General features: G+C 41.5%; 1 protein-coding gene and 1 long non-coding RNA gene across 3 annotated transcripts in view; one reads left to right on the top strand and one right to left on the bottom strand.

Moving 5' to 3' along the window:
- The window catches only part of EFCC1 (EF-hand and coiled-coil domain containing 1), a 106,774-nt gene that overhangs the window by 4,476 nt on the left and 78,499 nt on the right, over nucleotides 1-23,799 (bottom strand). The window contains exons 3-7 of one of the 2 annotated variants that reach the window (XM_008174659.4): nucleotides 17,051-17,196; nucleotides 12,366-12,501; nucleotides 11,494-11,659; nucleotides 4,334-4,492; nucleotides 1,168-1,237 (exon numbers count right to left, since the gene is read on the bottom strand). In XM_008174659.4, the coding sequence (XP_008172881.2) occupies nucleotides 1,168-1,237; nucleotides 4,334-4,492; nucleotides 11,494-11,659; nucleotides 12,366-12,501; nucleotides 17,051-17,196 (677 nt within the window). The remainder of the gene's footprint in view (nucleotides 1-1,167; nucleotides 1,238-4,333; nucleotides 4,493-11,493; nucleotides 11,660-12,365; nucleotides 12,502-17,050; nucleotides 17,197-23,799) is intronic. The other variant, XM_008174660.4, reaches the window with a different exon arrangement.
- The window catches only part of LOC122174400 (uncharacterized), an 84,294-nt gene that overhangs the window by 4,597 nt on the left and 55,898 nt on the right, over nucleotides 1-23,799 (top strand). The gene's annotated exons all lie outside the window — the stretch shown is intronic.

The following is a 23,799-nucleotide window of genomic DNA, read 5'->3' as shown; positions in this document are numbered from 1 at the left end:
ATACCTCCTGGGTGCTGTGGGAAGTGCTGGACAGCTATCCTATAAGATGGAGCACTGCCAACACTTCCTCTGTACTCACTGGAGCTGCTAGTACTTCTGAGGGCACTAGCTACCACCTCTCTTTTGCTCCCCAGGCCTACAGCTCAGGTATGGCTGCCTTCTGTGTGTGTGCATTGGGGGCAGGAGAAGGGCTTGCTGTGCCATTTCCCTCTGTTCCCAAAACACTCAGGCTGGAGCGGCACCACTTTGTTTGAGAATGTCCGGACACTGAATCACTGCATGCTAATGACAAGCCTTTTGTATGGCAAGAAGGCTCCGTGGAAACCAGCGCGTTTTGTACATGTTACTTTCCCTGAATTACTGTTTGTAGTATTCTGCAGAACAAACCCTCAGGCTGCATCTACCCTTTCATTATCTCTTCTTTGACCCCTCTCTGCCTATTAAAAGCCCCTACAGGCAGTCTTCCTATGCAAACTGACTGGGTACAGTATGCCAGCTTCTTTGAAGAAGGAAAATGCAAAAGCTCTGCTAACAGGGACAAAGTAATCAAATTTAAACCTCCAGGCTGTGAAGCCTGCATGGTTCTTCCATATGCAGCTCCTGCACAGTGGGCTATTGTCCGGGGAGATGAGTTTGCAAGTTTAATTTTCGTAACAAGAACACAAAAGGCTGCTATTAAAGGAGAGCCACTGACTTTACTGAAAGATGCTGCTTTCCTTTGTACCTTCTCTTTATGTCAGGCAGAGAAGAGCTCTAGACAATGGAATTGTAAATGTTGATGAGTGGTCAGTCTAAAAACGAGGAGTCCACATTCTGCTCTCTGATACCTGTGCAACCACGCTGCTGTGTTTAGAAGGCAAAATCTGGCCCTGTGGGCAATTTCTGCCCTTGGATGTGTGCAGATGGCTCCTATTGATTTCAGTGGGATGAAGAATTCACCTTAAGGGTAAAATCTGGCATGATGCCCCAGTTTCTGTAATTTCAAAGATTTGAAGCCTTCAGCTTTAGTACGGGTCTTGCATAGTAATTTCCCCCCATTTGAAAGTGAATGACTTTTTGCTTTTCTGTCTACTGTTTACAAGGTATATAATCTGCCCCCCAAGTGACTCTGAATTACAAATGTACTTTGCACACTTCTTATTCTTCATACGTATTTTACTTTCTTACCATGTTGGGGGTCACGACAGGATTCCAAAGTGCTCAGCAAGATTTTCCCCAAGGCGCGCTTAGATATGCTCTTTAAAACACAAAACAATATCATGGAACAATTAACTCCCTGACCAGCTTAATATAAACAACAAAATCTAAATATATGTACAGCGGATTTGCATTTGAAAATGAAAACAAAATTAATTCCTCATAACCTGGTGTCTTATTTTGGAATCTTTTTCAATCTTTGAGTCAGAAACTGCACAGTGCACAGCAGATTTGGGTGTCCCTGTTCCTTAGTTCCTGGTTTTACTATAAGAATCTGCAATAGTTCAAAGGGAAATGGAGAGTACAGGGCTGAGCTTTCAAAAGCATGTGGCCATGAAAATCCATATGCATGTGCTTATCATGGAATGCAAGCAGGAGATAGGCATGCTCAGGACTATCAAAGGCCTGGCCAGGCTCATGCAAAGCCCTTGTGTGTTGAAAGATGGGCAATACAAATACATGGATTGTGGGTGAAGCTTCAGAAATAGGTCCCCCCCACCTATTTTCAGAAACGTATGATACCATTTGAAGCACACACAAACTAGGGGCAGTTACTGCATGTGTTGTTCAGGAGAAACAGCTGGGGAAGGTCCCTCTCTTGGCTGCTGTCTATTGAGATCTATTAAACGTTATTGAGAGTATCTCCAGTTTTTAGGGCTAAGGCAGCTTAGCTGGCCTGCCTTTGTAATGATTCCATTTTAAAAATGGTTGAGGCTGCCACATGGTGTTTAGAAAGCACCACTCTCTTAACTTGGTACCTAACTCTCATTTGGGGGAGAGGCAGTCCTGCAGTCTGTTTAACTAGCACCCTCAGCCCACCTACCTGAGAAGGCAAGATGTTTTGATTAAACTCCAAGGAGTGGCAATAGGCAGAAGCAATTCCTGAAAAAAGACAACTGCACAACTCACAACTGCAGTTCAAGTGTTATTGCATCTGCTTATTCACATGTCCCATCCACCTTCCCCTCCTCTTCAGAGTCCTACTTGTCTATAGCCCTTGGGTTTAGTGAAAACAGGAACTCAGGTGTTTGGGACTGCATGACCCTTCGAATAACCTCTGTTCTGAACATTCAGTGCTGCAAGAGGATGTTTATTTGGCTCCAGACTGGCCCAGCTTTCTAGAAGGTTCCTGCACTTGTGTAATGCTGGGAATGCTGTATCCATAAGGGTGAATTTACAGAGGCAATATAGCCTTAAAAGCTTATTCATCTGTAACTGTAGTTTCTCATTCATCTGTCTAACGTACCTCCTCCATAGGACTCTATGGGATGTTCTTCAGGCTCTACAGGGGATCCTGTAAATTATCTTTTTCATTAACATCTTTATTCACTGGAGCTAGGGAACATGGCCACACACAAAGGCATATTTCCAGCAATGATTAGCATCAAGCAGTATTTTCACAACAATGTAGCATATTGCGTGATGGATCATCTCCTCAGCTGGAATGATTTTCAACAACACTTCTGACCAGTGAATGACATGTCGAAGTCTTGACACGGAAAGTTCTTATGCCTGCTGTCAATCACAATCAGTCATTCTTTGCCAGCTTAATAGTACATCCTTCATTGGATTGGATTGTTATTGATCCATGTGGCAAGCAGTGTCAGACTTGGGATGTGAAAATAAAATGGGCTATGCCAAGCACTAAAGTAAGGTAACATAATTTGAGATACTGCATTTGTTCCCCAGAGTCAGGAGTAGAATACCAGCACACTTCAGGCATGGTGAAGTCATTATGTGCGCAAATAATCTAATTAAATACACAGTGTACAGCTCTGCTGAAAATTCAGGAGACACCCTGAATCCTAATCCAAAAAATTAACTCCTAAAAGTGCAATGCAGACTTGTACAGCTCCTAACATACCCCATGTTCAACAGCTTATCCAGCTTGCTCATCTCTTGGCTAATTCTCACCACTCCCCTCCGCCTGAAGCAGGGGTTTAAAATAGCTTTTTAAGAAGGACTGACCCATCACATTTTAAATAAGAACCACTTTGTGCTGTGATTCCCCTGTCTGGGTTAGTACTTGGATGAGACGCTTCTCAAAAACTTCTCTGGTGCTGCAGGGAGTAGGTTTGCTCCTTCAGTAAGTTGTACTCTTCTCGCTACACTAGTGTCCCTATATGATGCAGTTAGATGTGCTAGAAGACTGAGGAACTGTTGTGTAATGTCGCTGGCTGCTGCATTTCAGCCCAGCACTGACTGTACATCAGGCTGGTATTTCAGTGCTTGGGAATGAAAAGAGTTATAGGAATGTAAGGGAGGATTATGTTCCTACATTTCTTTTTTTCAATAACATGTGGATGTGTGAGTGGTGCATAACCTATGCATGGTGCATTCTGGAGTGTGCCAGGCAAAGGCCTTTTAAAGTAGTGGCAATAGGATCAGACAAGTATTTCTCAGACCTGTTTCTATTGAATTGAAGGCAGTCAGGCTGCCACTAACCCATTCCCAAAAATATCTCCTGTGGATGTGGGGGCAAGCAGGCCTAACTTGTGCACTCCAGAGACTCCAAATGGAGAGAGAAGTCAGTCTGATGTGAGGGCATTTATTTCTAAAGCTGGGGCAGTGTGGAAAGCCAGCAGACTCCTTCCAGAAGACAGTTGAAATAAAGAGAACCTACGCCCAGCCTTTGAGAAAATATCATGATGTGGTTCTGCAAATATTGACTAATCCTTACAAATTCACATTGCAGAGCAATCCATGCAGTGATGTAGATATGATCCCAAAGAACAGCATCTTAGATGTACTGGGTGTTTGGGGGGTCCTACGCTATCGATTTAATATTTGATGCATTTTCTTCTGGAGGACTAAATCCTGCTCTGAAAGGGGCTTGGACCTGATTTAGTGGATTTTTAGAAAATCTGAAACTACTATGATTCCAAACTTTTGTTTGGAGGGAGGGGAGAGTTTGGAGGTCTATACTGGAAAGTCACAAGTAAGAGCTTCTAGGCTTTTCGTCTTTGCTGCAATGCAACCATTGGAGCTGATGGTTCCAGTGGCAAAGCTGTGCAGCTGTGTGTCTTGCATGCAAGGGAACCCTTGCATTTGAATGTAAGGTACAAACATCCTTTTCAGTTTGGGAGGGACACCATCAAAACCAGTTCTCGTTCTTTGGACTACTTTCTTGCCATACCAGGTCTTGAAGTTGTTGAAGAAGCTGTAAAACATCCATGAGCTTTTCTTCCACCAGTGACAGCCTAACTCTCTCAGTCTCCAACATCTGTAGCTCCATCTTCAACAATTCAGTCTCCTCCACCTTTTGTTGCAGTTCACCTAGCAATGGGCCTTTCATCTGGACAACGACACAGGAAGTTAAAAGCACTGGAGCTTTTATTCTCTTGCACAATAATCGCAAAGTTAACTTTTCATCCAATCTGGTAAATGTCAGTTTGCTCCAGAAAACTATTCTGATGGGAAATTCTTCACTTTGTTCTATTGCTACATTTCTTTAAGGCACTGAATAAATAGCTGCTAGGAGATGCATTTGCTCTTCTACTTCATGATATTTCATTCAATATTTGGTGTAACCAGACTACTCAGAAATTGTAACTGTTGTCATTCTGAATTCTGTACTTCAGCCTTTCTTATATCTATATTTTTCAAAGAAGGATAATGCAGAGAGGGCTCTGCTTCTCTCACAACTATCTTCACACTTTTTTCTACCCCATCCACTATGCATAGAACACAGACTTATTAAATAAAGTAATAAGTAGGTGATTTAATTAGCAAGTTTCTTGTAAGCATCTTGGGAAATGTGAGTCTTGGGGAAAGTTTTAAGATTCAGCAAAGCATTAACCACACGCTTAAATGGGGAGAGGTCAGTGGTTTGCAGACCAGCTCAAGAAAGCCCTGTTCGAATAAGGCACTGAAGCAGGCTGAAGGGTAGCCTATGGAAGTACTCAGGTGCTTAAAGTTAAGCATGTGATTAAGTGGTTTGTTGGATCAGGACCTTCCTGAGCTACTGCAAAGCCAATCTCTAAGACTGGCCAGTAACCAATAAAACATGGGTCTCCCACATTCCCAGTCAGCATCCTAACCACCAGGCTATAGAATCAGTTTCTCTCCCAGTCTTTCCTGTTGGAGCTGTTCCACTTTGTAAAAGTAATTAAATATTTTGTGGGCCAGGCCAGAGAGATACAAACACATCTCAGGCAAGTGCTCTAGCCACCAGCCTATATATTTTGATGGAACAAAGTCATGTTGAAATATTATTGACCAGTTCTAATAACCTCTCCTCATTTAAGCACTTGCACAAGTGCTTTGCTGAATAGGGATGGATTTCTTAAGTATCTGCTTAAGCACTTTGCTGAATCAAGGTCTTAAATCCTTCCTCACAACTTACTTCTTCCAAGATGTTTACAAGAAACTGTCTAAGTCATCTACTTATTTGTTTCATGTATTTTTCTTATGAGTTAAACACTCATTTAGTGGCAGGAGGATGTCAAATGTTGGGAGGACAGGGCATGAGGTATCAAAAACTGGGTTTTGGTGTGGAAGAGAGACAAGAAGGCAGTATTGTGGAGGAAGGGCAACTTAACGTTTAACTTACAAGTTTCATATTTGTAAAGAAATAGGACGTGTGCCTGTCATCACCCTGATCTCCTGGGTTGTATGTTGTATCCCCTTTCCCACCTCTTGCCTGTCAGATGCTACACTGTCTTTGGAACAAGAACTATGTCTTCCTTGCTGGTTGGAAAATGCCAAGATGCTAATGTGACCTAAATAATAGTAACCAGCTCTGTGTATCTCTCTCTCCCATTTCTGTAAAAACAAGTTCAAATCTCAGTTTGGGATATATGTGGAAATAATAGTTCAGAACACAGCTTGGTCATTAACTAATTTCATAATATCTTGGGAGGGAGGCAGGTAAAGAGACAGATGAGCATTGGTATCCCCATTTTTCAGATGGGGGAACATGAAATAAGGAGATTAAATGACTTGTCTAAAGCCAGCCAGCAAATCCTTGTCAGAGCCAGAATTCTGGAGGTCCTAGCACTCAGCCCCCCTGGTCAGTCCACTAGCTAATTCTGCCTCTCAGAGCTCATGTTAGCCCCCTTGTTTGCATCATAAAACTGCCACACAATATGGACTGTTAGAGAGATCTGCTCACCAGAGGCCCAGGACTAGGAGAGGTAGTGCTGGTCAGAAATGCAGTGCATTGGGCGAGCTATTAAAGTGAGCCTGGAAAGCATCTACTGGAAAAGTGCTTAGATTAAATATTAATTTCTGACTTTCATGAGCTCTAAGCTCCTTCAATTAATTAAATCAAAATAAACCTCATATCCCATTCATTAGTAGGCCCAGGCAGAGAACACCGCCTTCCTGAATATTATCATTCTTTGCAATTATTTGCTGCAAAGGGAAGTCAAATATATTTATTCTTACTGTATTTATGAACAAAATCCTATGGGATAAATTTCATGTTTGCTGGTTCTGTTAATCCCTTTTTGTTATCTTTCATCTTTATTACAGTTTTAGCTATATAGAATATCAGGGTTGGAATGGACCTCAGGAGATCATCTAGTCTACCCCCCTGCTCGAAGTAGGACCAATCCCCAGACAGATTTTTACCCCAGTTCCCTAAATGGCCCCCTCAAGGATTAAACTCACAACCCTAGGTTTAGCAGGCCAATGCTCAAACCACTGAGCTATCCCTCCCCTTTATAACAGGGCCCCTTTGGGGGGAGGGCGGAGGAGAGAGAGCAAGACAGAGAGAGATGTACCAGAGTAACTGTAGGCTTTGAACTAAACACCCACTTCTTAGATTTTATTTGGCAGAAAATATTATCCGAATCAACGTTTACTAATTGGGCAAAACGTCACTCCTCCCCCACACTTCCAAGAGCGAATGTGGTCAGAGTGCAGAAGTGAGATAATCCTTGGTCCACACAGAATCCTTCTAGAAAGTCAGTTTATTTCTATGACACAGCTGAAAAGTATGTTTTAATTGGCACTTGCTGCAGCATCAGCTGAAAACTAGCTGCCTCCATTAGCCACATGACCTTTACTTTGTGAGCACCTCCAGCTCCTCCACCCTACAGAACAACGTGCAGTTTGGATGACTTAGTCTATATCCTCTGCCAAATAGTGACTTGAGAGTTCCTCAGTGAACACCCATTTTGAAGGAACTAAGCAAATAAACAAATAGTTGTCTGTACATACACCCAACATACTCACCATCACTGGGGAGCAGTCAGGCTAAGGCATAATTAATGCTCTCTGAGGTTGTGGGGAGGGAATTGTCTGTTGTGAATTAATCTTATTGCTTCTTTCAGCTAGCAGAGTTCCTCCTTTCCTCTTCTGGACTGCTGCTATCCTGCACATCATGGTGCTGCCCATTACAGAGAGAGCCCTGCAAATCTGCGGATTTATATCCGCAGATATCTGTGGATAATTTTTGTGAATTGGATGCGGATACAAATTTTGTATCCGCGCAGGGCTCTAGTTACAGGCATATGCAAACACATGAAGCAGAGCTAGATTTTCCCCTCACATCAGTACAATGAAAGGGGCAATATATAAATGAAAGGGGGTGGGGGAGAAAGGCCTTTATCTGCTTAATCAGAGCACTTCTCTTTCTTAAAATTTTCTGGGACGTTTCCCCAATATTCTAGCCCTTCTGACCCTCTTCTCCTGTACCACCTTCCTAATGTGTTAGGCAACAGCTGCTTCTTTTACACACAGCTATTCTGAACCTGAATCCTAACAGCCCTCTGCATCGACAACCAATAGGAACCAAATCTGCCACTTTGAAGAGATTTTTTCAGAGCATCTTCTCTGTAGCCACACTGGGGGAAAAACACACATGAACTTGTATGTCCTCTGCTGCATGCTACTGCAAGGCAGCAGCCCCCATGTTCACCTTCAGTCACTAAACGAACCCTTCTGGAAAAAACTCAACCTTTTCTCTCTAGTTTGCATGCCGCTTTAATTCTGCCCACCCAGCATTCAGCTGTCCAATGTGATAACCACCTGCTTTAGTTTTTATAGATACTCTGTTCAGAATATCACTGGATATTTCTGCTGTTGTCTCCTTGTCCCAGCCTCGCCTGTGGTGCTATTTCTTCTGTACCTCCCAGTCTGCTGCTATTATACTAACTTTCCCAAGACAGTTCTTACCTCTTGATGCTCTATCACCTCCTACTATGCAATAGATGCTAGTTTCCCTTCATCCCCTAATCTGTTTTGTTTACATCTAAGATGCCTATAGTTGCTTTTGGTGCTTTACTGTTCCTCCAGCAGTTGAAGATGGTGACTCAATGTAGGTTGAAAAAGTTCTCCAAGGTAGTTTGCTTCACATAGGCTATATCTATCATCTTCTCTTACCCCATTTGTTGCAAATTAGATGATGATGACTATAATAAAGTATAGATTGTTCCCTAAAATAGATATGGAGGAAGGATGATTGATTTTTAAGGCACTGGACTGGGACTCTGGGTTCCAGTTCCAGCTCTGTTATAGACTTTCTGGTTTGCTGTGGGCATGTCGCTCAATCTGTCTCATCTGTGAAATGGGGAAAATACTTCCTTACCTCATGGGGTAAAATTCATTACTACTTATGGGGTGCTCACATACTGACATGATGAGTGTGACAGAAAAACCCAAACACAAAGCCAGGATATAGAGATTTGATAAATGTTTGGCAATTTAGTTTCTTACTAGAACTCCTTTCTTTCTATGTTCATCATTGTTTGGTATAGAATCTGCTAGTGAATTGTCCCTATTTGAAAACTCTGGACCAGTCTCAAAAGTGGGGGCTCATTTCCATCTGTGTGTACTAAAAAAAAAAAAAGAGAGAGAGAGAGAAAAGCACATGCAGACATAACTAAATGTGCAAACTCGCACTTGTGCTTGGAAATATTCTTGCATGATTACCTATTTGCATACAAGGGCACATTTTTGACAGGTGTAAATTAATTCTCTACTTTTTGATTAATCTGGCCTTGCAAAACTGAGGCATTTGTTCATAGCACAAAGCTTTGTAAAGTGCCGCTATAGCTTTAGAATTTTCTCATGTTTTCCTCAGTCTTTCATCTAGGCCTGACACCTTCATTTACCTCTCCTTGGTAGATGGTATTTAGACTTTTCAGTTATTGAGAATTGGAGCTCATTATAAAATGAATCAAAATGAGCTCCTCTTTAATCTATTTTTTGTAGTCTTAGATTGGATCAATGGTTGGTCAATATGTGCGGCTCTTGCTCTTCACCTTCCTGCTGATGTTGTTTGTGTGATCTTTCAGAATTGTTTTTGTAAATCTAAATAACAGAGCCTGTTGCTATTTGTGTGCTAGCTTCCCCAACACACCATGGAAAGTGACAGCTTGTTCTCACTGATTTCTTTATTAAACCAGGAAATGTACTTAATTTGGTGAGAGAGGGTATTAAGAGTTTTCCTGCACACTTTTTATGGATTTAGAAAGTTCAGCTGAGCATTCACTTTTTTCAAAACTGATCTTTGATCCTTTTAAGATCACTATCTCTTAATGCCAAAGAGCTTTGTAGCAGCAGTAGCACCAAGCTAATCAACCAACTAAAATTATGCCTTCATACCAGCGATATACAGTACATTAGATGAACTGTAAATAATCTAGACTGTAATGGACTGTAACCTGGACTGTAATGACAAAAGTAAATTGATTCACAAATATTGATTTTTAAATTTGTGGTTATGCTACAATCAATGTGAAGTTTATCTCTCTTTTTTTTGTATGATTTTTAAGAAAAGCTGATATTTTTATTCTGGAATTCTAGTATAACTACTGAAAATTTATAATGGGCCTTTTCTGAGCAAGTTACACAGAACTCGTTATCCATCAGCAGAGGTTACAAAGCAGACAACAGGACATTCCTAGCTTTGCAAAAGGAAGATGCATACATCTAAAAGTGTGAGTGGAAGGCAAGGAAAAGAGGTAAACATGGCTACCATCAGTAAGAACAGAGTGGATTTAGCTTTTTATGTGGCTGGTGTTTAAGCAGCACAGAAGCAAAGCGTTCCATTAACCTAGGTAATATTACAGGGATACATTGTCATAGAACCCAGTGTACTGACAGTATTCAGTCGCCAGTACATTGTACCAGGTGCAAGTATGTCTGCCTTTCATTATCCACACTTTTCCCCTTCAGCAAATTTCATTGTGTGTGGGGGTGGGAGGGGAGATCATGTCCTTGAAACAGAAAACTTGATAAAGCCACTGAGTGGCAACATGCAGAAAAGTTGAAGATTAAGCTATGAATTTAAACAGACCTTAGTGGTTAATAAAATCATTCCCAAAACACTAAAGTCCACAACTTCTTTTGAGCAAAGGAGCATAAAACAGCCAGTTTTTGGTTGTGAAGCAGATGAAACTTTGGAACCAATTAGGCTAAAACAATGTGAGGTGATAACATTTTTATAGTATTCACAATTTCTGACATAGAAACAAATGAATTGCCATACTCAATCGGGCAAGTTGTAAGGCAGTTTATGACCATATTTTCTCCTCCTCCCCTTTTCCCCCCTCCATCTCTACCAAGGTATTAAATGCTACTTACTTGCTCCTCTGTTGTACAGATGACTATCTGGGCCATGTTCTGTATTCATTACTTTTAAATACCTCTGTCAGGGAAAGACTGGTGGCATTTACACAGATGAGTAGCTGAGGTTTTGTGCATTTAAATAAGATTAGGTGAAGATACTGAGACAACACATTGTGTCTTTGGAACCTTGAAGTTATGTCCACACTAGAAATTGAGGTAACCCCAGCCCCCCAAGGCTGAGGTTGAGATTTTCCTTCTGTCAGTGAGCTGCAAGATTTAACCTAAGTTGAGCACTTGCAACTGAGCCAACTGGAGGTTATTTTAAAAGGTTATTTTGGGGGACCGGTCAGAAGATTGGTAATAGGATATGTGGAGCCTTTCACCCCGTGCTGAGATACCACAGGGGAACCTTGTATTTTCTGCACCTACTCTCTGCACTCTGTTCTCCAGAGCTATCAGTCCTGTGCCTTTTCCAGCTATTAAATCCACATGGATATCTGACAGAATTTTAAATACATTATTTTGTTAAAACGGCCTGTGTCGCACAAGTATAGTCCTTCAGATCCATGGAGGTTTATGCAATAGTCATATTGGAAGTGCTGTTGCCATGGAAAGCTAGGATGTGGCCCCGCTCCTGAAGTGATGACATTGTGGTGAGGCATCAACAAGGTTGAAAGCTAACAGAAATTAGATGTAAATACAAAACATGAGTATTTAAAATATTTATGAAAAGAATCCTGTGTGTACATAAAATAATGTAAACCTTACACTTATTACCTCCTTCATGTTTGTTTCCAGTTTTTTCACTTCATTCCCTTTCATCTCAAGCTGTTCAGTTAACGTGGTGATTCTCTCCGCTAGCTCCACAGTGGCATTCTCATGGTCATCATTATTGGTGCTCTCAAAATAAGACATCAGTTTCTTCACCATTTTGTCATCACATCTATGTTTTAAAAAGAAAAGTTAGTGAAACTTCCCAGCCAAGGTCAATCTGCTTAAGAGCTTTGACTGATTTCCTGCTGTTCTCCTGGCATCTCATAAATTCAAACTGGTGACTTTGACCTATAGAGTTCTTTATGGTTTGGGTCCCTACTATGCTGGTTTCCCATCTCCTCTTAGCTGCCAGCTGAGATCAGCTGAGGTGCCGGAACTAACAGCTGGAAAGAGACTGGGGGCAGACTGGAAAGCCTATTCACCCATGGCTTTACTGGAAGGAGGATTATGATGGAAAAGATCTTTTCTGGAGCATAGGGGGAGATTTCCCAGAAGGAATTCTAATCCATAATGATTGTTTATGCAATAAAGACTTATGTGACATGTTGGGGTATGGGTGTTGAGAAAGATTTCCCTCTGGCATGTGGACCTCTTTTTACTTTCTTCTCTAGCATTGAGTAAAGTTTAGACACATGCACATACCTTCCCCCTCCACTCCCCAATACCTCACTTTCCTCTCTGACTCCTGTAAGGATCAGGTGGGTATATTACACCCAGTCTGTGTCCTGTGACTGGGGGATTGCTATCTTTTGTTTCTGTGAAATAGTTTTATGGCTTCTTACTAAAGCCACAATACTTCTGAAATCTTTTAGATCATGCGATACAATTTGCAACGGGACAACCAAAGCCTAAACACTAATCTCCATGAAACATACCCACTTCCACAACAGGGAACCCTGTCCAGAAGTTTCTTCAATTCAGCCACCTGGGATTGCTGGTCCCCTATCCACTTCTCCTCCTCTTCATCTGAGGCAGCCTGGCCCTCCACAGAACGGAACATCTGATCTTCCACTGGGGAAAAGAACAGCCACTTAGCTGGAGCTAAAGCTTGGTCATGCTCATCATCTTTTGGATACTTAATTCTCAACTCCACCTATTTAGGTGAAAGTGAATCACTTTAAAATCTAACATGCTTAAGAGGGAAATGGCATATTCACATAATAGCACAAAAATACTCCCATAGCTTTTTAGCAGCATCTGACATAAAATTAGTGGTTCTAAGATTTGATCCACTGCAAACAAATATTTAGTAGGCAGCATCAGCAATAGTTTTGTTCTGAGCATTAATCCCTGAATTTACATCAGTTTAAATCAATTTAAATGTAGTCTTTAATTTTGAATTGTTTTACTAAAGGGCAGTGTCAGATCATTAAAATGCACGGTTTCAGTAGTTAGCAATTGTTGTTTGCAGTGTTGTTGTTGTAGCCATGTTGGTCCCAGGATATTAGACAGGGTGGGTGAAATTATATCTTTTATTAGCCCAACTTCTGGTGGTGAAAGAGACAAGCTTCTGAGCTGTGTAGCTTGAAAGTTTGTCTCTTTCACTAACAAAAGTTGGGCTAATAAAAGATATGAGCTCACGCACCTTATCCCACAAAGTCATCAAGTCAAACCATCTATAAACAATCTATAAAGCTTATTTCCTCACAAATATAAAGTTCTTAAACCTTAAACAGCATTTCAAGTACAGTGTATGTGCACATTTAGTTATAGTCTGTTCAGGAACTTAGTGTTTTTAGTGTAAGGTATTAGCTTTGTGTGTATGAACAAGTGATGGTGCCCTCTAGAGGCAGGCCTGAAAAGAAGATATGAGATCTGCAGCTTCAACCAGCTAAAGGCTCGAGCTCAAGTGGTAGAGGCTTGTGTTTTAGGAATTGAAGAACCAGAGTTCTAATCTTAGCTACTTCTGTGTCTACTTGTGTGGGGGAGAGTGGAAGATTTATATAATAGTCTGTAGACTTGAATTTTATTTCAGTTGGCACCCAAACTGTGCTGTAGGCTGCTGCCTATAGGTTTGTTACAATAGACTACAATGTTCACGCAGTCCAGGAAATAAAATTCAGCCATCCTCAAGATACAGACCTCTTCTGCTCAAGTTTAAAGAACAATATCCATTAGCTGGCACTAGTGGTAGAGCTTGTTATGTAATCCCTTTGCCTCACCCTCTATTCTATTGGCAGAAGGGCTGTAATCACAAACATTTGGGTAGGTCTGATGTACTGTATTCTATCCATTAGAGGGCAGTGTTGTTGCACATACGTGCAGGCCAATACATTAATCTTTTACCTGGCTACAAGCCTAAATGATACGATACCAGCTCCTCTGTCAGGTATATTTTCTACAATTAAAAACGGCAGCCTGGCTTCTAGTTATTTTTTTAAAAATACTGGACAGTGGCATGCTAATCCAATTTGCCTTCAAATTAAGTTCCATTTACCTAATTGATGGGTTACCATAATCAATAATTCATCTGCTGAGCAGGAATAAACCTTGGTTCCCTTCAGTATTACATAGTGTCTGTACATTTATATCGCAATGCTTAATGCTACGCAAGTTAACTTCCTAGAACTGCTTTTCCTTCAGAACTCTTCCCACTGCCAAAACAAAGAATTCCTTTCAGATCTTCAATCTGTGATACGTTTCAGAGTAGCAGCCGTGTTAGTCTGTATCCGCAAAAAGAAGAACAGGAGGACTTGTGGCACCTTAGAGACTAACAAATTTATTAGAGCATAAGCTTTCGTGGACTACAGCCCACTTCTTCGGATGCATATGCGTGGGCTGTAGTCCACGAAAGCTTATGCTCTAATAAATTTGTTAGTCTCTAAGGTGCCACAAGTCCTCCTGTTCTTCAATCTGTGATACATTAGTAGTACACATTTTTGCATAATCACTTATATTATCTTGCTAATGGAGTGTAACAGAAAAGGGATCCTGGTTACAGTGGTTGTGGGGGTAGCAGAATTGTTGATGAGCCACTGATGTTAGTTTGTTCTAGTAGTCAGTGTCGCATATGCCATGTGCGATACACAGATTAGCTCTTTACAAATCGGGGGTGAGGGGGAAGGACACAAACTTTCAAGCAGCCCTAATGCCTGCACATTTGAACCACTACTTATTACTTCTTCCATGCATGGAAATGCCACTTTCTCTAAATGAACATGTCCACTTACACATCCACTACTGTCATCACAATAGAATGACATAGCAGATGCTACTTTTTACATGTCCTTTACTGCCTATGGTTATTAGGACTGGAAACCAGAGAGACGTGAAATTTCTTACATGGCACTCTGAACAGCCATATAAATTGCATAAGACAAATATTCTCAGGCTTGTTAAATCCAATTCTCTAATCACATGTTGTTCAACAATAGTTACACATACTCTTCTGCAATGAGAAATTAAAATTTATAAAAGACCTACAAAAATACATCTGTAATGCATGAAATCATATTACCTGCCAACCCTAGAGCTGTGTGAAGCTGACTAATTTTGTTTGTTTAACTTTCCAGTTTCATTCTGAGTGATTTTGTCACTCTTGTACTTGCACACCCAAATTGGTCTTTACTGGAGAAAATGTCTATTTTCATATTGTAAAGGTGTGAATATGATTTTTTTTGTATCATTCTTGATAGGAAAGACATTTAAACTAGAAATATAGGTTATTTTAGCTTGGAAATGAGGCCTGTCTTTGCATTACAAATGTGCCTACTTTAGCAAAATGTTGTGTGAAAATGGGCTCATTTTTTAGTTCCTAACAATGTGGAAAATTTTGAAATGTCAAGTATTTTTGCATTTGAATATTTTGCAAATCTCTGGTCAGCTCTTCATCTAGAATTTCAGGATTTTAAAATAGCACATGTAAAAATTGGGTGGTTGTGAATGTGTACAGATCTTAGATCCATTAGTAAAGATCTTTTCACTTATGCAAATGTGTTCCATGGGAGACCTGAGGATTTACACCTTCTCTCAGCTCACCCCCACCCCATCATAAACAGCCTATGTAAAGGCCATCATCTTTCCAGCAGAGAATTGGATGGGACACCACTTACAGACTTTTAAGGGCCTCCCGTCAGTCTGTTCGAGAAGATGTTGATCAGTGCATGGTCTGAACTACCCATCTTCTGAGTGCAGTTGAACAACTAGTCTAAGGCTATGTACACACTTCAGCTTACGTCGGTATAAGTTACCTCATTTGAGTGTGAATAAGCCACCCCTCTGAGCAACATAAGTTACACTGACCTACGCGCCAGTGTGGACAGTGCTAGGTCGGCTAGCAACCGCTGCCCATGTGGGCTGGAGTTAAGTCAATAGGAGGGCTCTCTCCCGTCAGCTTAGAGTGTCTGCACTAGCAGTGCTACAGCGGCACAGCTGCACCGCTGTAAAGCTCTGTAGTGTAGCTATAATCTAAGTCTCTCACATGGTAGTACAGAGTCACTGCCACAAAGCAATCAGATCAGGCCTATGCTAGCTGTTTTGTTATATTCAACTCAAATTAAAAGTACAGAGATGCCTTTAGAAAATCATGCTAGAAGCACTTCTTATTACCTAACATACACTCATACGCACAGCTGCACTCTAGCAGAACAAAATACCTGCTCATTTTTTATAATCAAGGACACTGATGACATCTCTCTCAGTCTCTGGAGGGCATTATTGTATCACACTTCCAGGCACACACTTCAGACCTCAAATTTAGCTGTTCACCTCCAAATCTCTTCTCAATGGATTTCTTCTGTAGCACAATTTCTTGCTCATGGTTAATTCCTAAGCAGCCTGACATTTGTCTTAATTTGGCTGTAGATGTGTCCAACACCACTAAGAGAAATTCAAGCTCTAAGTTTGCAATTGCTGTCTACTTGGCATATAAACCATTACCAGGATGAAGGACCTTAGGATAATAAGACAGTTTTCTTAAATGGCTCTCATCATGACAGCATGTAAACGAGCCAACAAAATTGTCATCCCATCCAGAGTCCCTATAATTTTTTCCTCTGTAGAAGTCCAGTGGTATTCTGGGTAATTATTAACTAGAGCCAGTCTTGGGAGACCTAATGGCTTTACGAGACTTTCACACCGTAGTACATGCAATTCCCAGGGGAAATTGCAGCAAAACGGCATGTTTATAGCAGCAGTTAGCATTACATGCTCTAAACCAGTTGGATCATTCAAAATTACATAGGGGATAAGGTAGTTTTCAAAGAGTCTGTGTGGAATATTAACTGTAACTTGAAGTTCTCGGGTATTATTCACACAGCAGCTAAGACCACTTACTAATAAGCAAGAAAAAAAAGTCACTCTGGTCCAGTGAATTCTAAAAAGCAGGTGATTCTTTTGAGTGTTAGTTACAAGTGACATGTTCAGGTTTTTAATAAACATAAGACATTTTTTGAGGGGAAGCTGACTTTTTATTTAAGGTTTCAAAATTCATTAGAATTAGTCTGTGGCTTTGATTGTTGAAAATCTTTAAAGCAAATATTGGTTTGTCTGCTGAGAATCTGACACATCATTGAGAAAATAGAATAACTAGGGATTTTGCACTTATAAGGATTCTCTATACCATTCTCTGACATCCCTGCTCCCCCAGTGGGTGAGCTTCGATCCAGTTGCAGAGCAGATAAGCAGTGTTTTCCATCCAGTAGTGCTGCTCCTTCTTTTTGCTTTGTGCTGCCTCTTGAAGGAAGCTGAAGCTTCAGAACCTCTGACCTGGAGAAGAAAAGGCAAAAGAAGGTGGACTTTTAGTAAACTTCCAGTAAACTGGGTGAATGTGCCCAGCAGAGGCTGGTTCACCCCATTAACCATTCTGCTAAAATGAAATTGTTCAGACATGCTTCGGAAGCACAGGAGCATCTGCATTCAATGCCTATTAAACATAGCCCTTGAGGGTAGTTTTAAAAGACTTTATTAAGAATCAGAGGAAGATGGAATTAAACTATTCTTGGACTTGGGCATTAATAATTAAACAAACATTACTTATAGCTTTTTGTTAAAATTCAAGATGTCTGTAAAACATGTGCGGACACAGTCTACTTTGGCCATAAAATCTGCCTTTTCCACTGACACTGATTATGTGCTTGATTTTCCAGTGTGGGCCCCTACTCAGGGCAGCAAATCTTGCATTTGGACACTTACGTTGGTGCTTAGGTTTATAAATGTCAGTTTTACATGCTTAAGCACTGGGCCAAAGTTGAAATTCACCCTGTTGAGCAGAGTTGGTGCAAGGCTCTTCAGGGAACTTAACCCCCACTTAAGCTTTTAAAGTCAGCGCTAAGCAAGGATTTAAGTATCTCTAGGTCTTTGTGAGGGGTCCTCTGCACTGGGATGACTGAATGGAGTGTCGTATCAGCAGTAATACTTAGCACTGCTATTGCTTTTCACAGGTTTAAATCACAAACACAGATAAATTAGACCTCATAATACCCTCGTAAGGCAGGTATTACCCCCATTTTATACGTGGGGACACTGAAGCAGAGAGATTGTGTCTTGCCCTAGACCATGCTTTAAGGCCAGTGGCAGAATTAGAATTAGATTTTAGTACAGTGGGTAGCTAACCTGGAGCTCAGTCAACCTGAACAGGGGTTTTTAGGAAAATGCCTACTGGTGGTATACATTCTACCCCTTTCAGGTAACAAAAATGAAGTTCTGTCAGAGACTGAAATCAAAGGAGGTGCTAGAACAGAGTGACAAATTAAAGAACAAGAAGTTCAGAAGGGACTAATGAAGTGGCTGAACTGTTAACAATCTCATTAAAATCAGCTATTATCCTGAAGGGTTGGAAGATCACAAAGGTTGTACCTATTTATTTTTAAAGGCATTGGGATGAACCTGACGTAAGATAAAATGGCTGAAACCCATACCCTGAAATGGAATTATAAAACATCTAGATGGTTAGATGTAACAGGGCGTAACCAACATAACTTCTGCAAAAGCAAATCATGCCTCACTAATCTGTTTGAATTCTTTGAGCATTTCAACAAAATAAAAAGGTAAAGGAAAACCAGTTGCTATAACTTGCTTAGACTTTTTCAAAAATCCTTTGATTAAGTAAAGTGCTATTAAGGATTAGACATTGGCTAGAGAAGATGGAAGAACTTCAGACAAAACTAGGAGAATAGGCAGCATGATGGTGGATTACATTCATTGTTGACCAATGCAAGATAATATACATTAGAATGAATACTTTGAAGTATTGGTATATACTGCGGGGTTCCAACTATATATAATCACTCAGGAAAGAGAGCTGGGGGTCATTGTGGACAGCAAAATGAAAACTTCTGGCCAATATGATGCTGTGATCCCCCCCCCCCAAAATGTTACAATGTGGGATTGAAATACTGAAAATATTGTAATGCCAGGTGTAAATCAGTGGTAACACACTATTCCAATGGTTAGGGCGATTTAGTTCTGGCCACCCTGCATCCAAAAGTATGCAGCAGCAGTGGAATGATTAGATGCAATTGTAAAGACTGGGTTTTACTGTAGAGAGGAAATGAATAAGAGGTGACATGACAAAGTTGTGCAGAATAGTGAATGGTCTGGAGAAGGTATCAGAGGGGTAGCCGTGTTAGTCTGAATCTGTAAAAAGCAACAGAGGGTCCTGTGGCACCTTTGAGACTAACAGAAGTATTGGGAGCATAAGCTTTCGTGGGTAAGAACCTCACTTCTTCAGATGCAAGTAATGGAAATCTCCAGAGGCAGGTATAAATCAGTATGGAGATAACGAGGTTAGTTCAATCAGGGAGGGTGAGGTGCTCTGCTAGCAGTTGAGGTGTGAACACCAAGGGAGGAGAAACTGCTTCTGTAGTTGGATAGCCATTCACAGTCTTTGTTTAATCCTGATCTGATGGTGTCAAATTTGCAAATGAACTGGAGCTCAGCAGTTTCTCTTTGGAGTCTGGTCCTGAAGTTTTTTTGCTGTAAGATGGCTACCTTTACATCTGCTATTGTGTGGCCAGGTAGGTTGAAGTGTTCTCCTACAGGTTTTTGTATATTGCCATTCCTGATATCTGACTTGTGTCCATTTATCCTCTTGCGTAGTGACTGTCCAGTTTGGCCAATGTACATAGCAGAGGGGCATAGCTGGAGAAGATAATGTAGGCACTCCTATTTACCATCTAAAATAATACAAGAGCAAAAAATTCATGAATTGAAACTTCTCCTATGGGCTGATTATCCTATAATTCTCCTCTTGAAGGTTTCTTGCATGTTCCTTTGAAGCATCTGATATTGGCCACTTTGTGAGACAGGATATGGAACTACATGGACTGTCAGTGTGATCCATTTTGGCCATTTTTATGTTCCAATGACCACACTGCCTCTTTGCTGCTCGTGTTCAGGAATTAGGTTCCCATAGCTTTATTTAAAAAAAATATATAGATTTAATATTTTTCACCGGGATGTTTTCTAACTTAAATCATTCACAGCACTTTACCTGTTGAGATGGTTCACAGCTCACAAGAATTCTTATTTAAATATATACAAAAGCAAACCAAATCCAGTTTTACTTAATAAATCTAGTTCTCTTCAAATATGTCTGGGGAACTGATTTTGTTCCATGCAAGCTGGAATATTCCTTGCACTTAACGCACTCTCTTAAACATATATCAAAAGAAAATGAGAGTAAAACACTTAGAAAATTGGTCCTACTAAAATAGTTTTGTAACATGATCTTTTCATACAAGCCTTTCAAACACTTCCCACAGTTATATGCATCCACTCAAGTGTTAGAAACAAAACTCTATATAGAGTAATGGAAAGGCTGGTGCCAAGTTAGAAAGATAAGTATCATGGAGAGCTTTTGTTTAATCTAACACAGCTGCTGTCAGTTTCTAGTAAACTACATCAGTGCTGGCTCATTGTGTACGTGCACGCGCACCAGGCAAGTAGATCAAAATGTAACAGAAAAGGGGATTATTTAGAGCTGTCTGTTAGGGAAATAGCTGAATAAAACTGCTAAAAAAATGCTTCCAAGAATAATGTTGGGTGTACAAAAACGAATGATGTACAGCTCTACCCCGATATAATGCGACCCCGATATAACACGAATTCGGATACAACGCGGTAAAGCAGCACTCCGGGGGGGAGGGGGGGTTGCGCACTCCGGCAGATCAAAGCAAGTTCGATATAACGCGGTTTCACCTATAACGCGGTAAGATTTTTTGGCTCCCGAGGACAGTGTTATATCGGGGTAGAGATTCATTTACGATCTACAGTGATCCTTAGCTTAGCAACAGTTAGCTTTCCTATCAAAATGGAGGAGAATGGTAACCTTCAGAATAGGACCTGCCATTCATTTGTTCTGTACTAAATCATAATCTTGAAATCTACAACAGTCCTTTTAAAATAAGGCAATCATTTAGGTTGTGAAATGTTAGTTTGTGGCACAGCTTTCAGTTAAAATCCAAATGATTTCCATATTCATTTTTTTTCCAGATGTTTTTCACAACATTCATATGCGGGGCAACACATCAAAGGCATTACTTAAAGGTTTCTGTTGAAAGTCCTGTTTAAAATAATTGTCTGAGAAAACTCAAACTAAAATGTTGTTGTTTTTTTAAATAGCTAAAATATAACTCTGTTTAGAAGTTTGAAAAAGGCTTCTCGCCAACCCTCTGAGTAAGAGGAATCAGCAGCATTTGTAAGTGAATCCAGGGTCCCATACTGTCCTCTTGAATGCATAATAACTGTTGCTAAGATTTTAAAAAATGGCTAATGATTCTGGGTGCCTCAGGTTTGGGCACATATCTTGACTATGAATACCTTAAAGGTGTATGATTTTCAGAAAGTTCTGAGCAACCACATTGTGAAAATCAGGCCACTTCAAGGTTGGGCACACTCTATTTTGGGCACCTCAATTTTTTGGGTGCCCAATTTACCAGTCATTTTTGCAATGATGGTCTTTAGTACCACTGTTGTAAGCTATACTGTGCTGGGCCATTTACTGTGGAATGGAGTGTTTTTTGTTTATAAGGGATGTATATTATATATTATTTTTCAGAAATGCAACCTTTCCCTCAACTTTTAAACAAAAATAATCTAGTACTCGATTCTACAAACACTTCCTACAAAAGCTTCAATGGCAGTAAACACTACGTCTGGTAGTGTTTGGAGGATTGGGCCCTGTTTGGAACATTTACATGATTTGGGCCTGTCACAGAGTAGCAGGTCCCTGTGAATAGACCAGGCCCAGCTCCTCTGTTAGAGTAGGTGAGCCCAAGTAAGCTAATTAAGTGGGGGCAGGGCTATAAAGACATGTCAGAGGGCAGGAAGAGGAAGAGTGATTGGGGCAGCCTGTGCCTGGGGGGAGAGGGCTGGTGGTGGGGCTGTGGAGCAAGGGGCTAGGTGCCCAGAAAGGTTGCCCTGGACTGGACCCAATGTTCCTGAAAAGAAGCAGAGCTGGCTGGGACTGGAAAACTGCAAAAAAAATTGGATCATCAAAAACCCTTGGGAGGGGTGTCTATGAAACCCTAGGGTAAGCTAAAGGACTGTTTGTTTGATTTTACTTGCTTGTGTTGGGACAATAAATATTCTTAAAGAAGATGGGGTGGGACAGCATGTGTTTGGAAGCTGGGGAGAAGCCCTGCCCTGTGACATATGGTGGAGAATGTGGGCACTTATACAAAGGAAGAGTGAAGTGGACCTTTGGTGCCCAGTGAAGAGAGAGCCCCACCTGCAATACTGAGTGACCCCACACAGTTTGGGACTAAGGGGAAAAATGGAGGAGGTGATTTGCCTGTTAGTAATGGGGCTGCAGCAGCAAGACAGCTGCGATACAGTGGCAATAAGAACTGCAGCAGCAGACTCAGGCTCTGCTCATGCAAATGATGGTGAACCAGCAGAAACATCAGGAGACACAATTTGCTGCACCACAGAGGTGGCAAGAAGCCCACTTTTAAACAGTTGGAGCAAGAGACGCCAGGCAACATGGTTGGTGATGGGACTGTGAGGTTGCTGGCCCCGGGCCTGGTGAAGTTGGCACCAGAAGATGACCACAAGGCCTTCTTTCAAACACTTGAGAGAGTGATGAGGACAGTGAGCTGGGAGGAATTGACATGGGCAGCCTACAGAGCACTGTTCCTGATGGCTGAGGCATAGGCAGCTTACTGGGAAGCAAGTGATGATGAACAGGTGAACTCCTATCTGGTAGTGAAGGCAGCCATTCTGGACCGATTAGGGTGGAGTCCTGAGGCATATAAACACAGATTTTGAGTTGCTTTGTTTCTGTGACAAGCACAACCAGAGGTAGTGGCCCAGAAGTTATGGGCCTGGTGGGTCTGCTCCAAAGACCAGCTCGATAGAAAGGATCATGGACCAAATTGTCCTGGAGCAGTTTCTAAAGGTTCTACCTTTGGGAGCCAGAGCAGGGTAAGGCACTTTCAGCTGGCCTCAGTCGGGGAAGCTGTTGAACGAACAGAGACCTTCTTTGAGGCTGAGCGACACAAGCGGCTGGGTGGCATGGCAAACTGAGGGAAGCTCCCTAGGGGGAAGACCTCAAGTGGCCAAAAGTTGGGGGATACACAAGAGCTCCACGGGCCCCAGGTAGTTCTACAATTTAATGGAAACATGCCTGGGCATGGCAAAGGGGGCCCCCTGGCATGCTTCAGATGTGGCCAGCCTGGGCATTTCAGACAAGAATGTTGAGTCTGTGTGTGAGTGTGATTATCTAGGCTGTTAATACAGCCAGTCTAGGGTTGGAGTCCATTTGGAAACGTTAAGGGGGCTTGGCCATACGTGCTATGAGTAGGTTGGGAGAAGTTGTGATTGAGGAACTCATAGACTCAGGTTGTAGGTGCACTCTTGTCAGAGAAAATGGGGTGAGGGTAGACCACAAGGTAGACCAACATCTGCTGGTATGCATCTCATGTATCCAGGGTGAGACCCATGTCTACCCCACAGCAGAAGTTGAGCTGGAGGTCCAGGACCGGAGAACTCAGCTGCACGTGGGTGTGGTCAAGGAGCTACCCTGGCCAATAATTCTGGGGCGAGATTGGATAGGTTTCTCAGCCCTCATGCAGCGGGAAGTAGAACAATAGCCCAGGACAGGGAGGGTCTGGGGTTGACTGGAAAAGGAAATAAGGGGCTGAAAGCTGGAGTAAGGATGGTGAAGGAGAGTGAAAAGGGAGCATGCGACCATCCCCAAGGCCTGCAGGAGCAGCTCAAATCTTGCCAATAAGAATTGTAGGAGGTAAGCACTTATGGGGAAAGATTATTAAACAGTATGTTCAGAACAAAAGTTAGCCTGGGTTCAGGGGGAGGCTGAGAAAAAAACAGCCAATGGTGAGCTGCAGCCGGTTCGCATCGGTTCACAAG

This window comes from Chrysemys picta, chromosome 7, assembly GCF_011386835.1.
Source record: "Chrysemys picta bellii isolate R12L10 chromosome 7, ASM1138683v2, whole genome shotgun sequence".
NCBI classification, from domain to species: Eukaryota; Metazoa; Chordata; order Testudines; family Emydidae; genus Chrysemys; species Chrysemys picta.
The sequence above is the reverse complement of the archived record's forward strand: the minus strand, read 5'-3'. Positions and strand labels throughout refer to the sequence as shown.